The sequence below is a fragment of the Ananas comosus genome, linkage group 20, assembly GCF_001540865.1.
Source record: "Ananas comosus cultivar F153 linkage group 20, ASM154086v1, whole genome shotgun sequence".
In the NCBI taxonomy this organism is placed as follows: Eukaryota; Viridiplantae; Streptophyta; class Magnoliopsida; order Poales; family Bromeliaceae; genus Ananas; species Ananas comosus.
Window position 1 is genome coordinate 8,174,540 of NC_033640.1, and position 22,946 is coordinate 8,197,485.

At 33.3% G+C, this 22,946-nt stretch overlaps 1 protein-coding gene across 1 annotated transcript; it reads right to left on the reverse strand.

Annotated features, from left to right (window-relative positions):
* LOC109725883 lies at window positions 1,987-7,015 on the reverse strand. Its single transcript, XM_020255280.1, has 5 exons — window positions 6,142-7,015; window positions 3,563-3,620; window positions 3,384-3,467; window positions 3,160-3,301; window positions 1,987-2,665 (listed from the first exon to the last, which is right to left on the reverse strand). Exons 1-5 carry the CDS (start codon window positions 6,596-6,598, stop codon window positions 2,279-2,281), a joined length of 1,128 nt encoding a protein of 375 aa, XP_020110869.1. The 5' UTR covers window positions 6,599-7,015; the 3' UTR covers window positions 1,987-2,278.

The following is a 22,946-nucleotide window of genomic DNA, read 5'->3' on the forward strand; positions in this document are numbered from 1 at the left end:
GTTTGTCTAGTGAACGAGTAGCCTCAAAATGAACGGCCGAAAATAAAAATCTCATAAAAAATAGTGATAAAGGACTCAAATTTTAAATCGGAAGTATTAAACTTGCAATTGATGTTAAGTAAAATTTTCTATTAAATTTTTATGTAATTTGGATACTTCTACACCATTGAACTTAAAAACATGCTACATCGGCCGTTAAAATAGTCTTTTTTGAGACTTTTTGATCGCTTGGTAAATGATGCCAAAAAATTATAAAATTTGGTTTCTAGATAGTTTCAATAGGATAGATTATACTTAACGGAGCCGATCGTCGAATCGAATATCCTATCATCGAAAATAATTTACAAGTAAGGAGGTCTCCATACTTTCGAAAGTATAGAAGCCTAACTCTATATATGTATATATATATATACTAAATTTAACGCCATCTAACTAACATGGGTTGAAAAAATATAGTGGCTAGAATAACCACTTTAGTATATATATATATATATATATATATATATATATATATATATATATATATAAAGAGAGAGCGCACAATTAGCATATTCTTGAGAAATTTGAATGGGTGAGAAAGTTCTTTAGTCAAGATGATAGCAATTTGATAGTGTGACGCTACATATTGAATATTGAGATCATGTCGAACAACCATTAATTCTTGTACAAAATAATAATTAATTTTTGATGAGTTTTGTTCGAGTATAAAAATTAGGATCAATATGCGAGCCAGATTGTACTAACTTTGTTACAATAAATAAAAGGTTTGAAATGTAAACAGAGTGTATAAATTCGATAAGGTTTGTACCTTTTTACTTTTTTATAGTTGGCCAAGTCTTTGACAAGTCGATCTATTGTTTAATACGAAATATGTGTACAGTACTAACACAAACTATGTCCTGGTTTGAAACGACTACAAGGGCTTTTTTTGCAAATGACCCTGTGAAAAAAATTTTATTTTAAAAATAGTCCTGTCAAAATTTAATTTATAAAAATAGTTCTGACCCTGCCACGCAGGCGCCATATTAGCGCCACAAGGGCAGGACTGGGGCCAGTGTGTTAAGTTGAACACGGTGAACCATTTACCGTATTCAAACAAGGTGAATGATTCATCGTGTTTCCTATTTATATTCCTTTTCTTCTTTTTTAGGGATGTCAACGGGTCGGGTTTGGATCGGATTTTTAAAAAATTCGAATCCGAATCTGAAAATCAAATTAAACTCGAATCCGAATCCGAATCCGGCGGGTTTTAAAAATCCATACCCATATAATTGTAATATATGGATATGGGTATGGATTTTTAAAACCCGTCGGGCTCGGATTCGTATTCGGGTTTTAATTTGATTTTCGGATTCGATTTCGGATTTTTAAAAATTCGATGCAAATCCGACCCGTTGACATCCCTAAAAGAAAAAAGAAAAAAAAAGAATATAAATATGAAATACGGTGAATGGTTCACCGTGTTCAACTTAACACACTGGCCCCAGCCTTGTCCGCGTGGCGCTGACGTGGGGTCATTTTTGCAAATTAAATTTTGACAGGACTGTTTTAAAATAAAAATTTGCCAGGGGGTTAAATTGAAAAAAAGCCCCGACTACAATTTTTAAAAGTTTTGATTTGACTACATAACAAAAACAATTCTTTTACACGCATCACTCGGTTTGCTTTTGTATGCATAGCCTTGTGGAGCACCTTCCAGCATTCCATTTTCTTATTAGAAATTTGCAAAGGCAGTACCAGAATCTCTTTTGCAATTAAAAGTATAAAAAAGGTAAGGTACTATGGAAAATCACAAAGAATCTGTTTATGAATTATGCTTAATAACATTCACACATTTGAGACTAAGATTTTAATTTTTATCAAATCACCCAATCCTTTTCCCATCGAAATCCCCGTTTTCTTTCTCATCAATATAAATCTTCTCAAAGCGCCCGAGCGCACACACAGGACCAAAAAAAAAAAAAAAACAAAACAAAAACAAAAACAAAAACAAAAACAAAAACCTTCAGCTTTTGGAAAAAGAGAAAGAAACATGGCAACTAACTCTACAATGAATTAGGTGAAACTGATGCATCAATTAGAATTTACAATCCTACTTTGCTTCTCTCTCTAGACCAAGGTTCTTTTGCACTCTATGAATTGAAGAGGATCTACTGCATAAATTACATAACATTATACACAAAGGACCATCCACTACCCTTCCATCAAGAAAGAGTAGGTGGGAGAAGCTGCCACAAATTTCACAAACCCAACAACCACCAGACAATCGCTTTATTAGCTATGAGAAGCTGAGCCTGTCTACGGTCCCTGACAGCTCGAAATCGACGGGCCCCACCACATCGCTCCCGATTATCTTCTCTTCCGCCTTGTGGTTGCTGTTGATCGTGTTCTGATCGTTCGATTCTGCGACGGTGGGAGCAGCATTGCATTCGTCATAGCGATAACAGGAGATGAGGTGGTCGTTGGTCATGCCTGAAGCCTGCATGAAGGAATAGACGACCGTCGGCCCGACACGTAGACCCCTCCGCACCAGGTCTTTGCTTATGAAGTCGGCTTTGGGAGTCTTTACTGGGACCTGACGGGGGTGGCGGAATCTGCTCACTATGGGCTTGTAGCTCACAAAGCTCCAGCAGTATCGATCAAACGATCCGAACTCCTCTATGATCTGTGCCAGGAAATGAGCATGAAGATAATTTACTTGGAAACTATACATAAAAACTCATCGCTTTCATTAAAAATCCCAACGAGCTTAAAGCGGGTAATGTTTGCAATTTTCTGAACGCTAAACAGAAGGAAACCTCAGTATAAACAAATGATTTCCATTTTACACCCATGAAATATTACAAGCAATATATCTATTACTCTAAACTACAAGATGTCATCACTTTGTCTCATTCACAAGCGTTCTGTTAGGAGATATCTATCACTTCGCTCATAGGATAATGAGAGTAAAACGTAGCTTTTAAAATACCAGAGGGCAATGTGAAAGTCGCGTATTTTAGCCTTTATGAATGATCAATCAAGTAATTCAGAAAGAAATTCAAAGATTAATTAACAATGCAAGTGAGAATAGCCCTAGACAAAATAGGCTCCTTTCCAGACGAAAATGACGGAAATTCAAGGCTAGCTGACTAGAAGACAAGAGAGGGAGGAACCAACCTTGACAATTTCATGTGCATTCTCGATGATGTGGCGGAGCTTTGTCTCGGATAATAGGAAGCTAGCAGGACTTCCTGGTGACATAATCTTCTTCTCATTTAATTGAGAGACCAATACTGGATCGAAATCCATAAAGACTTCCCTGTGAAATAAATTTAAGCAGACAATAGGATTAAATTACATATGGTAAATCATCAAGTGGTTATATCAGTGCTGAAAATTACCTGAATAAGTGTCTCTTGCTAAGAATTGCTGGCCATGTAAGTTCAGCTAATGCACCTGATAGTACAAGCAGCTCAAACAACTTCCTGTAATTTAATGCAGGAAAAAAACATAATTTACAAAAAATAATTAAGGAGCATCCATTGTGATAGATTGAGGTAAGAGGGTTGACATTGCATACTTATCATCATGCACTGGGACCCCCCACTCTTCATCATGAAATGTTACATAACAGGGATCTGTTGCATGTCAAATCAAGATTACATGTTAACATTTTTCTAAGGCAACTGCAGATAAGAATGGGCAAAAGATACAAAGTGATGCTAAGACAGCAATCTATTGAAACTTATGTACCAACCCATACATTTAGGGACACTTGCATTGATGTAATTGCAAGTTCGCAATAAATCAACTTTAGTGAGAACAGAAATATTAGTTACATCTTCAACCATGATAATGGCAAGGAGATCTCATGCCTAACCATTGGCTTGATTCATTGAAAACACCTTCCCATCGGAAATGTCTGAGCTCATGGAAAATTCCAAAATGCAGCCTGTGATTAGGCAACTGTTCTCCATAATGTCATCATAGCCAACAACAAGACAAGTGTTTCTACTCTTATAAGACTAGATTTATGAACAAATCACAATTAGAGCAATCCAAACACCCACTTAGAAGAATGAGAGAGAAACTTATCAGCACCCAAATCCTGAAGGCATGCACAATAAACTTACATTTGACCCAAGAACATGTAGAAGAAAAGATAGATTAGGTATTAAATAATGAGAGGAACTGAAGGAAGGACACAAGGTGGAGACGGGTGCTGTGTATGCGGGGGTGTGTTTAAACTGTTTTAGATGCAATCAAAAGAATTTTTTCAGTTTCTCATGTTTATCTACAGTCCAAGTACATCGAACACAAACTCGAAACTGCTCTCTTTGGTAGAAAAGGCAATAACTTTTACACAAGCCATGATATTCTTTTACTCTTTCATTGTAAGAGATGTAACTAAGCTTCAACTCATTTAATATCTTCTCTCTACCTTTTTATTCCTAGTGTGACATGTCATCCACCCAGCCCATCTGGCCTTGGTTTATCTCTAAGAAATCTTCTGATCACTTGAGGACGAAAAAGGATGTGTAGCCATTAACTATAGAAAGGTCAAAATGAATCAGCTACATTCATTGTTGCCTTTCACATACATAGTGCAGCAAATATGCGAAATTGCACAAATACCCCTCCAATGTTGGTATTTGCATGTGTATCCTAGAAAACGTTACTTTTTTGTAGCATGCCCCTGCCAAGTTACCTACTTGAAAACTTGATAAAGTGTGCACGGAAATAAATAAGGTTCGGAAGCATGCACATTTGCAGGGTATTTGCTCCATTTCATACATTTGCAGAGGTATATATGCAAAAACACCCCAACTATATTGCCCCCATCAAAGTAGTCATATAATTTATGCATAGCAAACATTCAACTACTCATTTATCACAAATTCACTAAAATATGGTGTCCCTAAGGAGCAGACCCATCAGGTAAATTTAAAAGTGGTAGAGCTATCAAGAAGAAAGGAGAGGAATTGAGAAGTCTCATATGAAAACAAATTTATGAACTTCTCTTTTCTGCGATATGAAAATGGTTTATGCTGAATATCGGATTGAAAATCAAATGAATTGTCAGAGATGTTTGACAAATTCAGGTTAGAATTTAAGTCATAATGGCGAATAATTCATAACTAATAATCAATATATGCTTTAACCTCTTATTCATTCATTGAGAGATTGGAGAAATATATGGGCGTTTTTTAAATTGCCATTTGGATTTGTACCATGATGATTACCAGTAACTTTCATACATCTAAATTATCATGTGTTAACATGTACATTGTAACAAAAAAGACAGGAAGGTGCATGTATTCGAAAAAACAAAAATTAACAGCATTCAGTGGCACTCACTGCCAAAATCTGATAGTTATTCACCACAACTATACCATTTTGTTTGTTGATGATTAAACTGCATCTATGTGCACTTCAAAATTGTCAACATGCATCTAACAATTTTATCAACGGTGATACTACTCACAGAACAACACTACTACAATATAAACCAAAGAAGGCATATCGGTTATATCCTCTGCAAGATGACATAGTGTCAAACTGTTGCTTAAGTTACAATCCACAAACCACTTAATATACAAAGAAAAAAAACTAAGCATATCAAGCTTTCCAACGTCTTTTTCTCTTCCAATTTACCATTATGTAGTAAAGATTCATCCTGAAAACATAAAAAGAATTTCTCAAACATCTGCATCTTCCATCAAATACATGTCCTGCTTCAATTTGACCAGCTACAATAGATACCATGAGTTGTATGATTTGACTAGCTAAAAGTACAAATATCAGAAGCCTGACGATAGAGATTCTACCATGTTGCTCCGGTACGACCACGACGTATAGCCATATCTGGTGTAGTATAGATACGACTCTTTTAATTAGCTATTAAATCAACTAAAATGTACTCTAATCCCACCACCGACATATGGTTGTAATCCAAAAACCCTATCAGAAGTTTTCAACAGTTAACTCACCATTTCTAATTAAATTACGTTTCCCAGTACGAAAACAACGTTGCATTCGGATGCGAAAATAGCCAAATCTCTAACTTATACTGACAAAATGTAATGTTAATTGTTAATGCAGTAAAATTTCCACATTGAAACATTAAGCACAGGGAGGGCAAATCAATTATATACGCACCAGTATTTGGAGTAACCCAAGAACACCTCCTCTTCACCGTCGAGATCTCGACCGGAGGCACCGACGCACCATCGGGAACAACTTTCTCCAGCTTAGCCGGGACTTTACTATCCGACCTAGCGGAGCTCGGCCTCCGCCGGGCCGTGAAGCTCGGCCTCCCGATCCTCCCCGTTGAGGCGCGGCTACAGAACGAATCCGTGGAAGCATCCGAAGAGCAAGAAGCGTTCAATGAAAAGTTGGAGCGTAGCAGCAGCTCCTGCCTACGCAACACTGAGGGAGCACTTTGCGGCGCCGGCGAAGGCGAAGAGGACTTCTTCTCCTCCGCCTTGTTCGGCTTCGGGGAATGCTTCCGAGGTATAGAAGACGATCTCGCCTTGTTCCCCCCAGGTCCGAGGATCGGCCTCGCCTCCGATTCCGCGACATTAATGGACCGCACCTTCGGAGCTCCCGTCGACATCGGAACAAAAAACAAATCCAAAACCCTAAGATCTCACCTCCCAAAACCTCATGGAACACGAATCACACCTCCAGATCTCAAAAAACCCACCACAAAATCGATCCCTAAAAGCTCCGATCTCCATCAAAACCCTAAGAATGCGAACGTAGCACGAAACCTACCTCCTCTCGAAGCGAAAACCCCAAAATCGAACGGAGAACAGCCCGACATTGCGAAAACCTACTCGAAAACACCCATTCGAGCATCCAAATCGCGAGATTGCGAAGAAAAATCGCTCCGATCCTCCGTAATCCGCGCGTCGCCGCCCCAATCGAGCGCAAGAAACCCTAGCGGCGAAGGGAAACGCTCGGGGATTCGATGATTCGGGGAGGAGAACGGAGAGAGAGAGAGAGAGAGAGAGAGAGAGAGTGTGAGGTTGTGAGGAGCAGGAAAAAAAAGGGAGCTTTTACTTCGCGATTTTTGAACCGGGAGGTGACCGGAAGATCCCGGTCGGGTTAGGTGGCTCGACCGGCTGTAGCCGGTGGCTTTGTCGGGAGAGAACGGCGGGGAACAGCTTCTTCACGCCCTAGGCTACCAGAAATTTTACCATGGACCCGGTGTATAAGTACATTTCATACACCATACACTTTGAAATTTTTTAGGATAAATTTTAATTTGACTTTTTATTGTTCCCTTATTTTTTTACTTTGTCGTTTTATAGTTAAAAATTTATACTAAACAATCCTATGTTTATTGCATAGCAACGATGTTTTGCTAAACGTAGTTTTATAAAATAGTAAAATAATATATTTTACAAATTATACTAAAATATGGATAATTGAATAGCAAAATATTATACAACTTTGCAGTTTTTAAAAAGTATTATTTCGGTATGTTATTTAACTTTGTTTAATGCTAAGTATTTAGGTGAAACAAAATTTTTTAAAAAAAGCACATGGCATTTGAATAGAACTATTTTTAAAAAAGAAGTAAAACTACTATGAGAAAAATTAAAGTTTATCCAACTTTTATTACCGGCGCTTAAAAATTATAGCTAACTCATATTGTTTAATGATATTTAAAATGTCCAAGGCTAAAAGTTAAATATTTTGAATATTAATTTCTTCTAAATCAAAAATAATTTTTTATGTATTATTAACTTTATACATGTCATTTTTACTTAATTAGATTTTAATTTAAGATATAAATTATCAAATATTACGTGTAATATTTTATTTGTCTGAATATGCAGGGTTGTAATTTTTACATATTAAAGCTCATAAATGTTAGACATTAAATTTTTTTATAAATTAGTCCATTATTAGTTCACACCATTAACTTTTCAGAGTACTTATTGTTTATATATAATTTTTAATTACATTAAATTAAATAACCATAGAAGTTTTTCATTTTTTGATAATAATTAATAAGAAAAACTTCAAATACCACCTCTATGATTACACACTTTCTCACTTTAGTACCCTATGATTTAAAATATATCAATTTAGTGCCATGTGGTTTCATTTTTATTTTTTTATTATCGATTTCACTAATTTTTTTCGTTAAATTAGTGACAAACTTAAAACTAAATGGTACTATATTGAATATTCGATAAACCTAAGTAGGATATCTGAAGTTTCTTGTATATAATTTAACGAAATATTAATGAAAAAGCTAACGAAAAGATAAAAATTAAACCACAGAACACTAACTTAATATACTTTAAACCACATGGTACTAAAGCGAGAAAGTACGAAACCACGGGGCGGTATTTAAAATTTACCCTTATTAATAAATATAAAATATGGTGTATGAGATGTACGAATGCACCCGGTGCAGCAATAATTCCGGGGTGCGAGCAATAAACGAATCGAATCTTTTGCTTTGGACTGTTTCAGTTTTCATTTTTCTTTTTTTTCAGATATTTAGGTTTACTAAACACCCTCGGTGTTGTAATTATTTACGAGTTTGCGCACAAGCGTTAATTTCTTCAATACCCTTCTAAAAGGGTGTAATTTCATTAATTTCCCTTCAAATTCGTACCCTTAGGGTTTTTGTTATAAGTTTTGAATTTAAGATTTAGAGGGGTATTAATAACAATTACATAGAGAGAGAGAGAGAGAGAGAGAGAGAGGGGTATTAATGATAATTATATATTATATTATAAATTTTGGAGAGATATTTATAATATTTTTAAATTTAGAAAAATAGATCTGAAATTATCGTTTAGATAAATAGACAGGTGAGATGTGTTATATACACTATTTTCAGAATTTATGAATAGTATTGCTCAAGTTCAATTGTTTTAAATTTTTACCATTATGTGGTGGACTTTTAAGAAACACCAATTCAATCCCTTCAAATTTTATAAAAGTCTACTTCTGTTGATTCAAGAGTTCTGATTTAGGAGCGTAATTTTTTTTTAAAAGGTGCATCTTTTTAAACACTTTTTTTTCCTTTTAAATTTTATCTGCATAAATTTTAATATTTGTGGAGCGAAATTCAATAATGGAGAAAAAAGTGTCTCAAAATCCATCTCGTGAAAGAAGCGTCATAAGAAAATATAGAGACATATTAGAGTATGTTTGCTTCACTGAAACCAAAAGTAGAGCGTGGAATTGATTATAACCGTAAATATCTATATTTGTTATTTGGTTCGTCGTAAATTAAATTCGTCTGTAATTTTACTTTTTCAAAAAATTGTAATCGACTTTGTCCCGAACGGTGACAAAACAAATTACAGAAGAAAAAATGATAAAAATAATAAAAAATAACTATCATAATTTTTTTTTTTACCCTCTTATGTAATAATGCATAAAATTTTCATAATAACATACAAAGAAAATGGAACAACTACAATTTCTGATTTATTAACTTTATATTAAATAGATAATAAAAAATAATTTATACTAGAGTTTAAGTAAAAATAATTTTTATGTTAAAATTTTGTTACGCGGTTACGCCAAATAAACAGTTCTAAGAAATTTTTTGTATGGAGCAGTGAATTGGACACGTGGTGCAAGTTTTGTCCTTAGAATGGAGTAAAAAAAGATTTTTTTTTTTTTGGAAAAGCTTTAAATATCATTTCTGTCATTTCGTATTTTCTCATTTTAATACTCCGTAATTTAAAGTGTATCACTTTCGTACCCTATATATATATATATTTTTTTTTTGTTATTTTTTTTACTAATTTTTTTCGTTAAACCAGTGACAAAATTAAAACTAGAGAGTACTAAAATAAATATTCGATAAACTATAGATGGGATATCTGAAGTTTTTTATAAATAATTTAATAAAAAGTTAACAAAGGACCGACAAAAAAAAAAAAATGAAACTACAGAATACTAAATTGATAAATTTAAATCATAATATATTAAAATGAAATAGTGTGAAACTACAAGAAAGTTATTTGAAAAAAAAAAAAATTTTATTTTGGTTTGGTTTCACTTCTTTTTGTTTTGTTTTTGTTTTTGTTGTTTCCAAATAAATTTTTGAAATGACTAAATATTTGGGACATTTCACACTTGTGTACAAAAAGATCCTTTTTGGCGTTTTCTTATTATCTCCCATGGGCACTTTTTTTTTTTATGAGTTACATTTTTATTCTGGCTTATTCTAACGTATTAATTTAGTTTTACCAAAATTTGACTCTCTTTCAATTCTAAAATAGAAACTTTAAACTTTAAAAATTTTAAAACTACTATCTAATGTTGCATTGTCTTTGAGATAGACATCTAAATTTTAAATATTTTGATTTGATTTATTGATCGTATATCTTACAATATTTATGAGATTTTGATGAAATATTTTATTAGATTACAGAGTAAATCATTAAGATGGTACAAATACTACTGATTTAATTAGGCCACTAGGTGGTAAAATAAAAATAAATAAAAAAAACACACACACACACACATTAATTTGAAGTACACTGCTCAAGAGTACTGTAAAGTTAATTTGTAAAAATTAAAATTTTGCGAGTTTTGATACCTATTTCAAAAACTGCTATTTTAAGTTGTTAACACTTGTAAATTTTCACCTTTAAATTGATTTGGTTCTCGAAGTATGTGGTTTAATTAAGGGAATGTTTAGTTTCTTAAAAAGGAATAATTACGTATATACCTTTCAAAACTTCGAAAATATCTCATTTATTTTTTTTTTCTTCTTTCCAATATACTCCTCGTGTTCCTCCGTTATTCCAAAATATCCTTCCAGTTACCACCCGTTAAGTTAACTTGAATTAAACGTGAATTAAATATTTACCACAGTTAAAACAATTAAAATATTAATTTTACTCTTTATTTAAGAGCAAATAAGAAATATTGGTGACAGTAGAGGGGTATATTTGAAAAGACCAAAAGTCAAAATACTTTTTGTGCTCCTAACGTAGGCTTCGTTTGGGATTGCGGAGAGATTGCATTACGTGCGGTGGGAAAGTAGGTTGGAAAAATATTCTGTTTGGAAAAATATTCTGTTTGCTTCCGCGTTCCGCATATTGTGATGAGTCGGTTACGATATATTTTCTGCGGTCCCATTGGAGAACACAGAAACATATCCCTATATATTTTTTCCTCAACTCCATTTTATCTAATAACGTTAGATATACTTCAATACCAAACTAAGCCTTAATAGCAAATAAGAAAAGTCGGTGATGATGGAAAGGTATATTTGAAAGGGCAAAATAGTAATTTTATACAGATAACAGAGTTTATTAACAGATTTTAACTCTATGGGTATATTTGAAATAGGTTGAAACGTAAAAAAGGTATTTTCAATATTAGCCTTGTAAGAGGGATAAATAGAAAGTCAGGAACTTTTCAGAGGTATAAAAGCAATTGTCCCTCTTAAAAAATATCTCAGAAAATAATTTTCTGATTAGAAAAATATTTTTCATCCATTTGGTCCTAATGAAAAATAGCATTTTTGAAAAAAAAAAAAATTTCAGATTTCATGAAAAACGCTTGTTTTGATTTTTTTTTATTTTTTATTTGAAAAATGAAACATTAGAAAAAAAAGATTTTTATGAAAATCTTTTTTTAAAATACAGTTTTTTATGATTTTCTGAGAAACCAGAAATTGCCATGAATGTTAACTGTAACATGTGTGACAAAAAATTAGGGGCTAAATTATTGTAATTAAATTATGAGAATGAGATTAAGATAACATGAAGTTTAAATGCCAACATTTTTAAACATTTCTTTAGGATATTGCTATTAGCAAAGCTTATTTAAATTGAGCTACTACTTTTGAATTAAATTTCGTCAGATTTAATAAAACTGATGATAGGTCAATAAAACTGATTTTTAATATTAATAAATAGATTCATTAAATGCAGCTACCTCTCGCGAACAAAATTTGAATGAATTTAATAAAATCCAAATTTAAATAATGGACTATTTGGTTTCTCGGAAAAGAATTAAAAAAATGAGAAAAAGTTTTTTATGAAAACTCCTTTTCAGTTCTCCGCCAGTTTGGTTCCACAAAAACTAAATTTTCCCTAGAAAGCTTTTTTTTAAATATTTTATAGTAAACTATTATTTTCAGTTTCCTAAAAAAATTCAAAATTTTCAGAAAAAACTATTTTCTTTTTTCAGAATCAAAAACTAAAAATGAAATTTTTTTTATGAAAAAACATTTCTCAAAAACGCTTTTTTTACATTTAGCCACCTTAAAAAAAAATTTCTACAAAGAGTGCTATAAATTTTAGATATTTGCAAGATTGGTCATATCCCCGTCACGCGAGCGCCACGCGAGCATCGATGGCAGTGGAGATTAAGTTGAACATAGTAAACTATTCACCGTGTTGTTTGGACACGGTGAATGATTCACCGTGTTCTATTATTTTTCGTACAACTACGTGATATTTGGATGAACTATTCACCGTATTCAAATATGGTAAATGATTCACCGTATTCAACTTAATATTCATCACCGCTCACGTGACGCTCGCGTAGCGCTTACATGACGGGAATACGACCAACCTTGCAAATATAAATTTTACAGGACTATTTATAAAAGAAAAAAAAATACTGAGGGACTAAATAAAAAAAGAGCTTCTCAAAAGACTTTTTTTTTTTTTTCCGAGAAACTAAATAGCCTTTACGAAAAATGCTATCCATACACTCATTTTGGAGTATAAATCAAACACCCGATTAATTTAATAGATGAAATTTTTTTCCCTGATCATATTATTTATTATTATTATTATTTTCAAATTCTTCCATGAAAGGGTTGTGTCACCAAAAAATATTTTGAATTCGATTAGGCTGGGGCCCACCATGGCCAAATCCAAGATGCCCGACCCTGTCGGCGCGGACTCCGAGGGAGTTGTTAAAAACTATTTAATTTATATTTAATTTATTTTTTTTGCGAATAATTTGCGCAATTTTTGCTCAACGGTTGGAGAGGGGGTCGTTAGAGCAGGTAGAGGGAATATGTAATTACGTGCTTTTTTTCTTTTTTTCTTTTTTTCTTTGTGTGTGTGTGTTGTTTTCATTGTATACATACATGCACTAGGGAGTAAGTTTACTGTATTTGTATACGTATGTGTCTTATACATTGCACTTAGGGCGCGTTTGGTTCGCACTATAAAAAATTATTAGAAATAAAAAGATGTCCGAGAATTTTATTTCTATTCATTCTATTATTAAAAATGTGGTATTCTTATATTTGGTTCGCACGGTCATATTATTTAGTCATGTTATTTAAAATTACAAAAAAATATAATTTATTTATTTATTTAAGTTTAAATAATAGTATCAAAAATTTCAACATTCTTTTAGAAAAAAGGAAAAGAGAATAAATGTTAGAGAGAGAGAGAGCAAAATTAAAGAAATAGAAAGAGAAATAGAGTCGAGGTCAGAGAAAGTGAGAGAGTTGGGATTTAAAAAAAAAAAAAGATCACGAAGAGAGAGCTTAGTTTAGAGAGAGAAAGAGTTGAAGTTTGGAGAGAAAAAGATAAGTTTAGAGAGAGATATGAGGTTAGAGTGTAAAGAAAAATAATACCAACTAGTCGGCAGGTAGGGAGAAAGAAAGCTATTAGATATTTTATGATTACTCAAAATCATTAATACGAGGATACCCACTCTCTCTTAAGGAAATGGGATTAGTACTTTGTATGAATTTCATTCCCAAATAAATCGAATTCTAAATATCTAATAATCACAAAATAGGTAGTACCATACTATTAATAATATTTCAGTATAATTATATAAACAAATATAATAGGATGAGACAGCTATATGGTTTTTTAAACTCCTGTAAGACGAGACAGCAATATGGTTTTTAAACTCCTGTAAGACAAGACAACTATATAGAGTTTTAAAATGCACAATTATTTTGATGTCTCCATCAAGATATGATGGGGAAATATGTACTAGAATCTTATACATCTATATAATTGCCTAATATTTCATATTACACGTGAAGGTGTTTTGTTAGCTTGCTCTTAAAAAAAGACTCTTTATAATAAATAATCTTGCAAAAAGAGGCTGGACAGGTAATACATCTTGCGTGTTGTGTGGGGCCGAAGTTGAAAATATGGACCATTTTTTTTCTCGATGTGTTCTTACTCGTTTTCTTATTGTGAAGTCTGTGGAGGATGCTCTCAATACGGATCTGGATGACGACGTGGGCTCTCTTTGGGATAGGTGTTTGATCGGGAGTCGTTTGCGTCCATTCAACGATTGTTTGAATGGCTTAATATCTTGCTGGTGGGTTACTTGGCTGGCTAGGAATTACACGATCTTCTGTAATGTCATACCGAATCCCATGTTATTAGTCTCCAAAATCAATCTGCTCACGAACTCTTGGAAACAGGCTTACTCGACTAGTCCAGTAGTCTCCGGTTTTTTTTTTTTTTTTTTCGTGCCATGTCTCGCTGGAGGCCTTGGTTGCTTCATCTCTGTACTTTAATTCATTTCTTCATTGAATGAAGTGGGTAGCGTGCTACCTATTTCTCAAAAAAAAAGAAATTTCATATTACAAGTAGACAAATTGCATTAATTTAATTTGTCCATTCACAAGTATACAAACTTTTTTTTAGATAAATTTAGATGTGCATCAAGATCTCCGCAAGCTTCAGCTTCGAGATGCTCACCTCTGTGATGCACATAATTATTATTGGAAAAACTTCAAAAACCCCCCTGTGGTTTTGTAGTTTCTGACTTTGTCCCTCTGTGGTTTAAAATGTATCAATTTGCCTTTCTGTGATTTCTTTTTTCTCTTTTTCTTATCAATTTTATTATTTTTTTTCTTAAATCAGTGATAAAGTTAAAATTAAAGAGTATTAAAATAAATATTTGATAAATCTAGATGAGTATTTAAAGTTTTTTGTATATAAATTAATGAAATATTAACGAAAAAACTACCGAAAAGATAAAAACGAAACCACAGGAGGGCAATTTGATACATTTTAAACCACAGGAGGGCATAAACCACGGGGTTTTTTTTGAAGTTTTCCCATTATTATTCCCATTTTGTCAAAGCTCATTCGTAAATTTGATTAATAGTTTATTTATATAATATGATTTCGTAGCTTGTCAGTCGTGAATTTACTAAATTCTATAACATCGTGGACGTATTTATCAACTTACGTACGAGGGTTAATTCTCTTTTCTTCGACTAACTCATCAGAGATGTACTAAATAAGATGCATGTTACGATGTCCACTTTTATATACACTTTTATATACAAATGTTATGCCATGCATGGAGATTTATATTGTAAATATTAAACTTATTTTCCTATCTAACCACAAGAAATATTAAAACTAATTAACCATAAGTGGATCGATCAATTAATATAGAATGATTTATGATTTTTGGTATACTCCAACTCATCTAGTTAGTTAGTAGGCCTCCAATCACAACACTATTCATCTCTTGCCAATTAGGTCATAACCTTCTTAATTAATTGTTTTGTAATGCAAAATTAAGCACAAATATCAAAGTTTTAAACAAGTATATATATAAAGCTCAATTAGGTTATATCTAGTAATCGTTAGTTAGGGCCTAATTATACTTTATTAATCTCTAAAATATGCCGACGGTTAGGTGTAAGATGATCGTCAATGATGTCAGAAAAAGTTTTAGATTAACTGCTAATAATGGAAAGGTTAGGTTTAAGAAGATTGATTTGTGTTAAACAAGTACTAATGTAGGTAAAGCATTGGTCTCAAGTCCCATTAAAGTAGAGCCAAGTTAAAAGGATTGATCGAATCGAGTACGAAGCACAGTCACAATGTTCCTCATGCATTTATTAAAAAGTTCATTAATGATTTATGATTGTTTAGTTGTTCATATTTTCTCTGAATCATCCACTAGCATATTAATAGAGCTATATATATCCATATTTTAGGAAATAATCAAAGTTTAGGAACTTATTAAAGTTTCTTTGGTAACAAAAAATTTGAGATATCGTACGTTGTTATCATATATCATAAAATAAAAATATATAAAATTTATCTGAATTAATGATCATTTTGATTTGACAATTTAGTCTTTCAAAATTTTAAGTTTAGTATCCAGTCTTTTATTTTATTTTTTCACTTAGTCATTCCGTGCCTATTTCGATACAAATTTAAACTAATTACTAATTACTTTAATGAATTTGTAGTAAAATAAATTGCATAAAATGTACTAATAAATCTATAAAGATAAGTAATAAATTTAAATTTTGAAGTTAATAGGTCATTAACCGGTTCGAATTAACTAAATTAAAAGAACAAATAGCAAAATTAAAATTTTTAAAGAATGATTACTTAATTCAAGTAAAATAACATTGAGATAAGCCCTATGTATTTTTACCTACATAATGATAATAAACAAGTTGGGTCACTTTCATGATTAAGAACCCTATGAGGAAGTAATGGACCAACTGGATCTGACATGCAGGTGAGGCTTTAAAGCTTTACTTGGTAGGGGGTTTGAATCAAGAATCAAATACCTATTCCATAAAAATATATATGATTTTCTATTTCATTCTGGCACGTGTGTGTTTATAGCTAAGCTACTATACTTTCAAAAGTATGAAGGTTTCTGTACGTCTAAATAATTTTTGATGATGTTTTATCCGACTCGGCAATCGGCTCTGTTAAATATAATTGATAATGTTAAAATTATCTAGAAACTAGCTTTTCTAATTTTTTGACTTTGCTTATCTAATAAATAAATATCCTCAAAATGAACAGTTAAAAATAAAAATTTTATAAAAAATAGTGATAATAGGTTTAAAGTTTTAAATCGAAAATATTAATCTTACTCTTGATGACAAATAGAATTTTTTGTTTAGGTTTTACCTAATTCGGATTGTTTACATCGTCGAACTTACAAACGTACCACCTCAGTCATTAAAATAGTTATTTTTGAGAATTTGGCAAACAATGTCAGAAATTATAAAATTTAGCTTTAGATAGTTTTAATAGCGTAAATTATACTTAATGTTGCAGATTGTCGAATCGTATTTATACTTAATGTTGCAGATTGTCGAATCGAACGTCCTATCATCGAAAATAATTTGAAAGTAAGGAGACCTCCATACTTTCGAAACCATTTATCTTGTCACTTATGTTGTTCCAGTGCACTGCATATTAACTTATGTTAGCAAGATAATTCGACCGTCCCATAAGGTTTGTAAGGATTTTGATCTTTTTCGGAGACTCCGTCAAAATTTTCGTAATTCTATTTTCATTTTAGATGCAAGTTTATCAAAAAAATCGTATTCGGATTCGGAGTGCCAGGACTATAAATATTGTGAGTGTGACGAAGGAAAGAGACACCCCCTCTTCAACTCACAGAAAAAAATAATCTTTTACACATATATTCCAACTCCAGAGGATTTTGGAATAACAGTACGGCTGGTAAATGAGCGAGCCAGCTCATGTTTAGCTTAGTATTCAGCTTTCACAAGCTGGCTTGAAATTAAATAAGTCGGTTTTAAACAGGAAAAAAAAACTCGAAATTTATTTCAATCCGAGTTTGAGTATTACAGGGCTCACTCAAATTAGACTTGAAAATGTGATGCCCCAACTTCCCAGGGGGTTACCCATCCTAAGACTACTCCCATCCTAGCACGCTTAACTCTCTTAACCTCTTGGGCCTTACCACCACCCAAAATGCTTAAGCCGGGTTAAGAGTTTAGCCATATTATATCTCATATATAGGACTATCTGGGGTCTCACAATCTCCCCTCCTTTAAGCCTTGACGTCCTCGTCAGGCTCAGACTCACAAGTATCAGGCGATGTGAGACTCATCTCGCTAGCCCGTCATCCAGACCCTGGCTCAGCTGAGACTCATCTCACACTTCCGACTGGTAATTGGCTCTGATACCATCTGTGACGCCCCGACTTCCCAGGAGGTCACCCATCCTAGGACTACTCCCGTCCTAGCACGCTTAACTCTCTTAACCTCTTGGGTCTTGCCACCACCCAAAATGCTTAAGCCGGGTTAAGAGTTTAGCCCTATTATATCTCATATATAGGACTATCTGGGGTCTCACAATCTCCCCTCCTTTAAGCCCTGACGTCCTCGTCAGGCTCAGACTCACAAGTACCAGGCGATGTGAGACTCATCTCGCTAGCCCGTCATCCGAACCCTGGCTTAGCCGAGACTCATCTCACACTTCCGGCTGGTAATTGGCTCTGATACCATCTGTGACGCCCCAACTTCCCAGGGGGGTCACCCATCCTAGAACTACTCCCGTCCTAGCACGCTTAACTATTGGGGTTGTTATTGGATTTATAAGAGACTTAGACACTAGTAATAATAACTGGGCTTAAGCATTTTGGGCCGGTGGTTGGGCCCAACGAGTTGGGGTTGTCATTGGGTTTATAAGAGACTTAGACACTAGTAATAATAACTGGGCTTAAGCATTTTGGGCCGGTGGTTGGGCCCAACGAGTTATTATTGCTAGTGGGCTGGATCGTTACAGTTGGTATCAAAGCCGGTTCACCAGCTGGACATGTGTTGCGAGTCTTGGCTGAGTCAGGGTCTGGATGACAGGCTAGCGAGACGAGTCTCACATCGCCTGGTGATCTTGGGCTATGTGTATGATTGGACTGACGAGGACGTCAAGGCCTTAACGGGGGGAGTCTGTGACGCCCCAACTTCCCAGGGAGGTCACCCATCCTAGGACTACTCCCGTCCTAGCACGCTTAACTCTCTTAACCTCTTAGGCCTTGCCACCACCAAAAATGTTTAAGCCGGGTTAAGAGTTTAGCCCTATTATATCTCATATATAAGACCTGTCACGGGTCGATTGTTGGGACTCGACCGTGACACCTTCGGGGGCCATATTTGGTAGGCACTTGGGTTGACGAAGTTATGGAGTTGCGGAGTTGAGGCGTTCCGTCAGGTAGGAGTCGCCGTCAAGTCAACGAAGGCAATTCCCTAGCAATGGCCCGTGCCATGACATGGAAATAGGTGCCGCATGCGGGGTTGGAAAACGTACCCCTCGGTGAGCACCTTCGTACCCCCGAGGTGCCAAAGGAGTGGATGCCTCGTAAGGGTACTAGAGGAGGGGTGGACACTTCGTAAGTGGCCCTCGACTCCCATAGGTTCGCCTCATAAGGCCCCATACAAACGAACCGGCCTCGCTCCGCATCGCTAGCCACTGGCCCCTCCTTGGCTCGACCACGCCTGGCCGCTTACACCATTGGTCCAGTCTCTCAAGGTTCACTATACGGATACCGATACCGCTCGCCTCCTTGGGTTTCGCCCCTCGAGTCTCGTAGGCTACCCACCAGGCGATGTAAGACTCATCTCGCTAGCCCGTCATCCAAACCCTGGCTCAGCTGAGACTCATCTCACACTTTCGGCTGGTAATTGGCTCTGATACCATCTGTGACACCCCGACTTCCCAGGGGGTCACCCATCCTAGGACTACTCCCGTCCTAGCACGCTTAACTCTCTTAACCTCTTGGGTCTAGCTACCATCCAAAATGCTTAAGCCGGGTTAAGAGTTTTAGCCCTATTATATCTCATATATAGGACTATCTGGGGTCTCACAGAAAAGCCCGAATATATATTGAGAGAAATATAATATATATATTATTTTAATTATAGAATAATAATATATAATATATATTATGTATTTTATTTATATGTACATAGAGTTTTAGTTATCAAACATATTTGCTGGCCCACAAAACCATAGCAGCAAAATTCTACTAAAATTACTCTCTCTCTCTCTCTCTCTCTCTCTCATAATCGCTTCTGCTAAATTATTTTTCTTAATATTATAATACCGTATTCATGCATTTTTTTATATGTTGAACTATTAGACATTTTTTTTTTATCAAATTTTAGATAATATTCCATAAAAATTAAACTATAAATTGCATAATTTTAAGAATTTTAAGTGGCTCGTTTAGGACTCGAGCTCACTCGACTCGAAATTAGGCTCGTTTGAGCTCGGCTCGAATTAATTTCAAGCCAAGCTTGAGCCTATTTCAAACCAAGCTTGAGCTGAAATAAGCTCGCTCAAGCTCGACTCGTTTCCACCCCTAAGTAACAATAGTTCTCTATTTTCACCAAAAGTAGGAGTAACTTCGGTAGTTTTCAGTAGCAGCAGTTTCGGTTAGTTTAGTAGTTGTAGCTTTGGTGGTTCATTTTCTAATGTTTTCAGCCATTTTGGAAGTCTAAACTGAAACTCCAAGTTCTTGAGGTGCTCCAGCTTCAGTAGGAGGTAACCGAGACCAATTCACCCAAGTTCGGCTCCATTCAAGCGTTCAATTGTAGCTTACTTTAAGGAGAGTCATTCTAGAACAGGGATGTCAACGGGCCGGGTTTGGTTCGGGATTTTTAAAAATCCGAATCTAAGCCTGAAAATCAAATTAAACCCGAATTCGGATTCGAACCCGGTGGGTTTTTAAAATCCACACCCATATCCAAACCCGACCAATTACTCGAAACCTGAACTCGAAAATCCGAACCTGAAATAATAATTTCTCTTTATCATATTTCAAAATATATTATAGTAAAATCAAAATTTTCAAAATAAAATTTTCAAAACACAATCAAATACAACATTAAAACATTCATGCTATACAATATCAACATCTGGATAAGAAAAGCACAAATTCAAACAGTTAAAGACAACAAAACATTCTTTAAATACCTAATACAATCTCTAGATATCAAAATGTTATATAATTTATTCGGGTTCGGATTCGGGTTCGGTCGGGTAAATGCAAAATCCATGCTCGTATCCATATTCGTCGGATTTTTATTTTCTATACCCCTAACCGAATCCATATCCATTTAGCTCGGATAAACTCGCTCCATTCAGGTTCGGGTTCAGGTTCTCAAGCCAAAAAACTTAAGTTCACAACTATTACAACTCCTTCACTGTCTTTTTTTTTTTTTTTTTTTTTGAGAGATAGGTAGCATGCTATCCGCTTCGTTTATTTCATTTAGAAATAAACTTAGCTAAAAATGTGAATCAATTAGGATTTGAATTTGGGATCTCGGGTATCAACCACCAAACCCTTTGTCACTTGCACTAGGGACGGTCGGTACTCCTTCAATGTCAACCAATAATTTTTATTTTGTTTTCTTTCGGCGAACAATTTTGGCACGCTCGATAGGACCCATTGCAAGAAACATATCTTGACCTTAGCATTAATGATGAACACAAGAAACAGTTAGAACAACGACTACAACAGGTCGAAGAATGCACTACTTGCGGAGTTGCACGAGTTAAGCGTGCATGCATGTACACGTGATAATTATTTTATTATTTATCTTAAATCAACATAAATTTATGTATTATATCTGAACGAGTCTTAAACATGAGGATTGAAAATGTCCTCGGAGTCCAATTCGGTCTGAACAACAAGAAAAAAAAAAAAAAACAGAAGAAAAAGAATAAAAGTGAAAAGAAAATATAATAAAAATTATAAATTCTAATTGTATCTTTCATGCTCTGAAGCACAACATGTAATTTCTTTTACAAAAGTATATGCTATTGTAAAATAACTTATATTTTATTCTGTTCGAGACTTTTGATGCATTTGGATTAAAGTTGATTGATTTTTTTTGGTTTTTTTTTTTCGCATTTCACATTTTTTTTTCTTCAAAAAAGAATATTAAATTTATACTATATTTCTTCTAATTTTTTTTTAAAATTAGTTTTATTTTTCTCTTAAAATAATAATTAATCCTTTCTTTTAGATTGTAATCAATCTATATATTTGATCCCTTTTTAAAAAATTTTTAAATTAAAAGATCGACTAAATAGGTCTCGGAGCTCCAACAAATTGTTGGAGCCCCCGAGGCTCCAACATATATTTTTTTAATATTTTTTATTGAATACTTTATATATTTATTTATATATATTAGCTAAGTGTACATACAAATACACGTGATAATTATTTTAATAATTATTTTAAATCAACATAAGTTTATATATTACATTTATTTAAAAATTTATGATAAAAATTTAACTTTTAAAAAATTAAATTCATTTGTTATATTTTATTAGAAAATACCTATCAAATTCTAGCTTAAATTTAAATGGTTGTTGCCGATAATAATTAGATAATTTTATTTTATTTTTTATTATATTAAATATTTATGCATATTTTTCAAATTCTGACAAACTCAAAATTGAAATATGCGTTTTAAATTAAAAGAATCAAAGTTTTAATTCACCTTTAACTCATAATTTAAAATTTAATTTTGATCCACTTTAATTAAAATTTTTCTTTATTAATTCTAATTTTATAAGCAAAACTAAATTTAATTTATGATAAAGTCAAATTTTAATTTTAATCTAAAATTCATAAATTTAAGTTTAAGTCGTATAATTAAAATTTAATTTTAAATTTAAGATGAAATAAAAATTTAAGATCAAATAATATTAAAATCTAAATATATATTTGATATTAAACTCAAATTTGATTGTCGATTATAATTAATAAAAAGTTAATATAACAACTAAATATTAGTAAATAATATTGAGATAATCTAAAAATATTTACCTAAAAAGAAAAGATATAGAATAATATAAAATATTTAATTAAAAAAATTATTCGCACCGACCGTTCCTAGGCATGTGACAAAGTATTTGGTGATTGAGATCGGAAGTCCAAAATTCAAATTCTTGTTGATTCACATTTTCAACTAAATTTATTTTTTTAAAAAATAGCATGCTATCAAAAATATTTTCCACCAAAAAGTGAGTTTGTTCATTTCTTTGTTAGTTAATTCGCGAATTATTGAAAATCCGAATTGAACGGTCTGTCTATGAATTTTTTCCAAAGAAAATGAATTATTCGCGAATTATTCCCAAATTATTAAAAATCTAAATAAAAAAATATAATTTTTTTATTTAAATATAGATCTTATATTTTATATCATATATTTTATA

Excerpts from the sequence above, each read along its gene's own strand:
- LOC109725883 (XM_020255280.1), bottom strand. The coding sequence starts at position 6,598 with ATGTCGACGGGAGCTCCGAAGGTGCGGTCCATTAATGTCGCGGAATCG. Across the intron at positions 3,621-6,141 it reads TTGGGTTACTCCAAATACTG|ATCCCTGTTATGTAACATTT; the intron begins GTGCGTATATAA and ends GACATGCAACAG. Across the intron at positions 3,468-3,562 it reads GTCCCAGTGCATGATGATAA|GAAGTTGTTTGAGCTGCTTG; the intron begins GTATGCAATGTC and ends ATTAAATTACAG.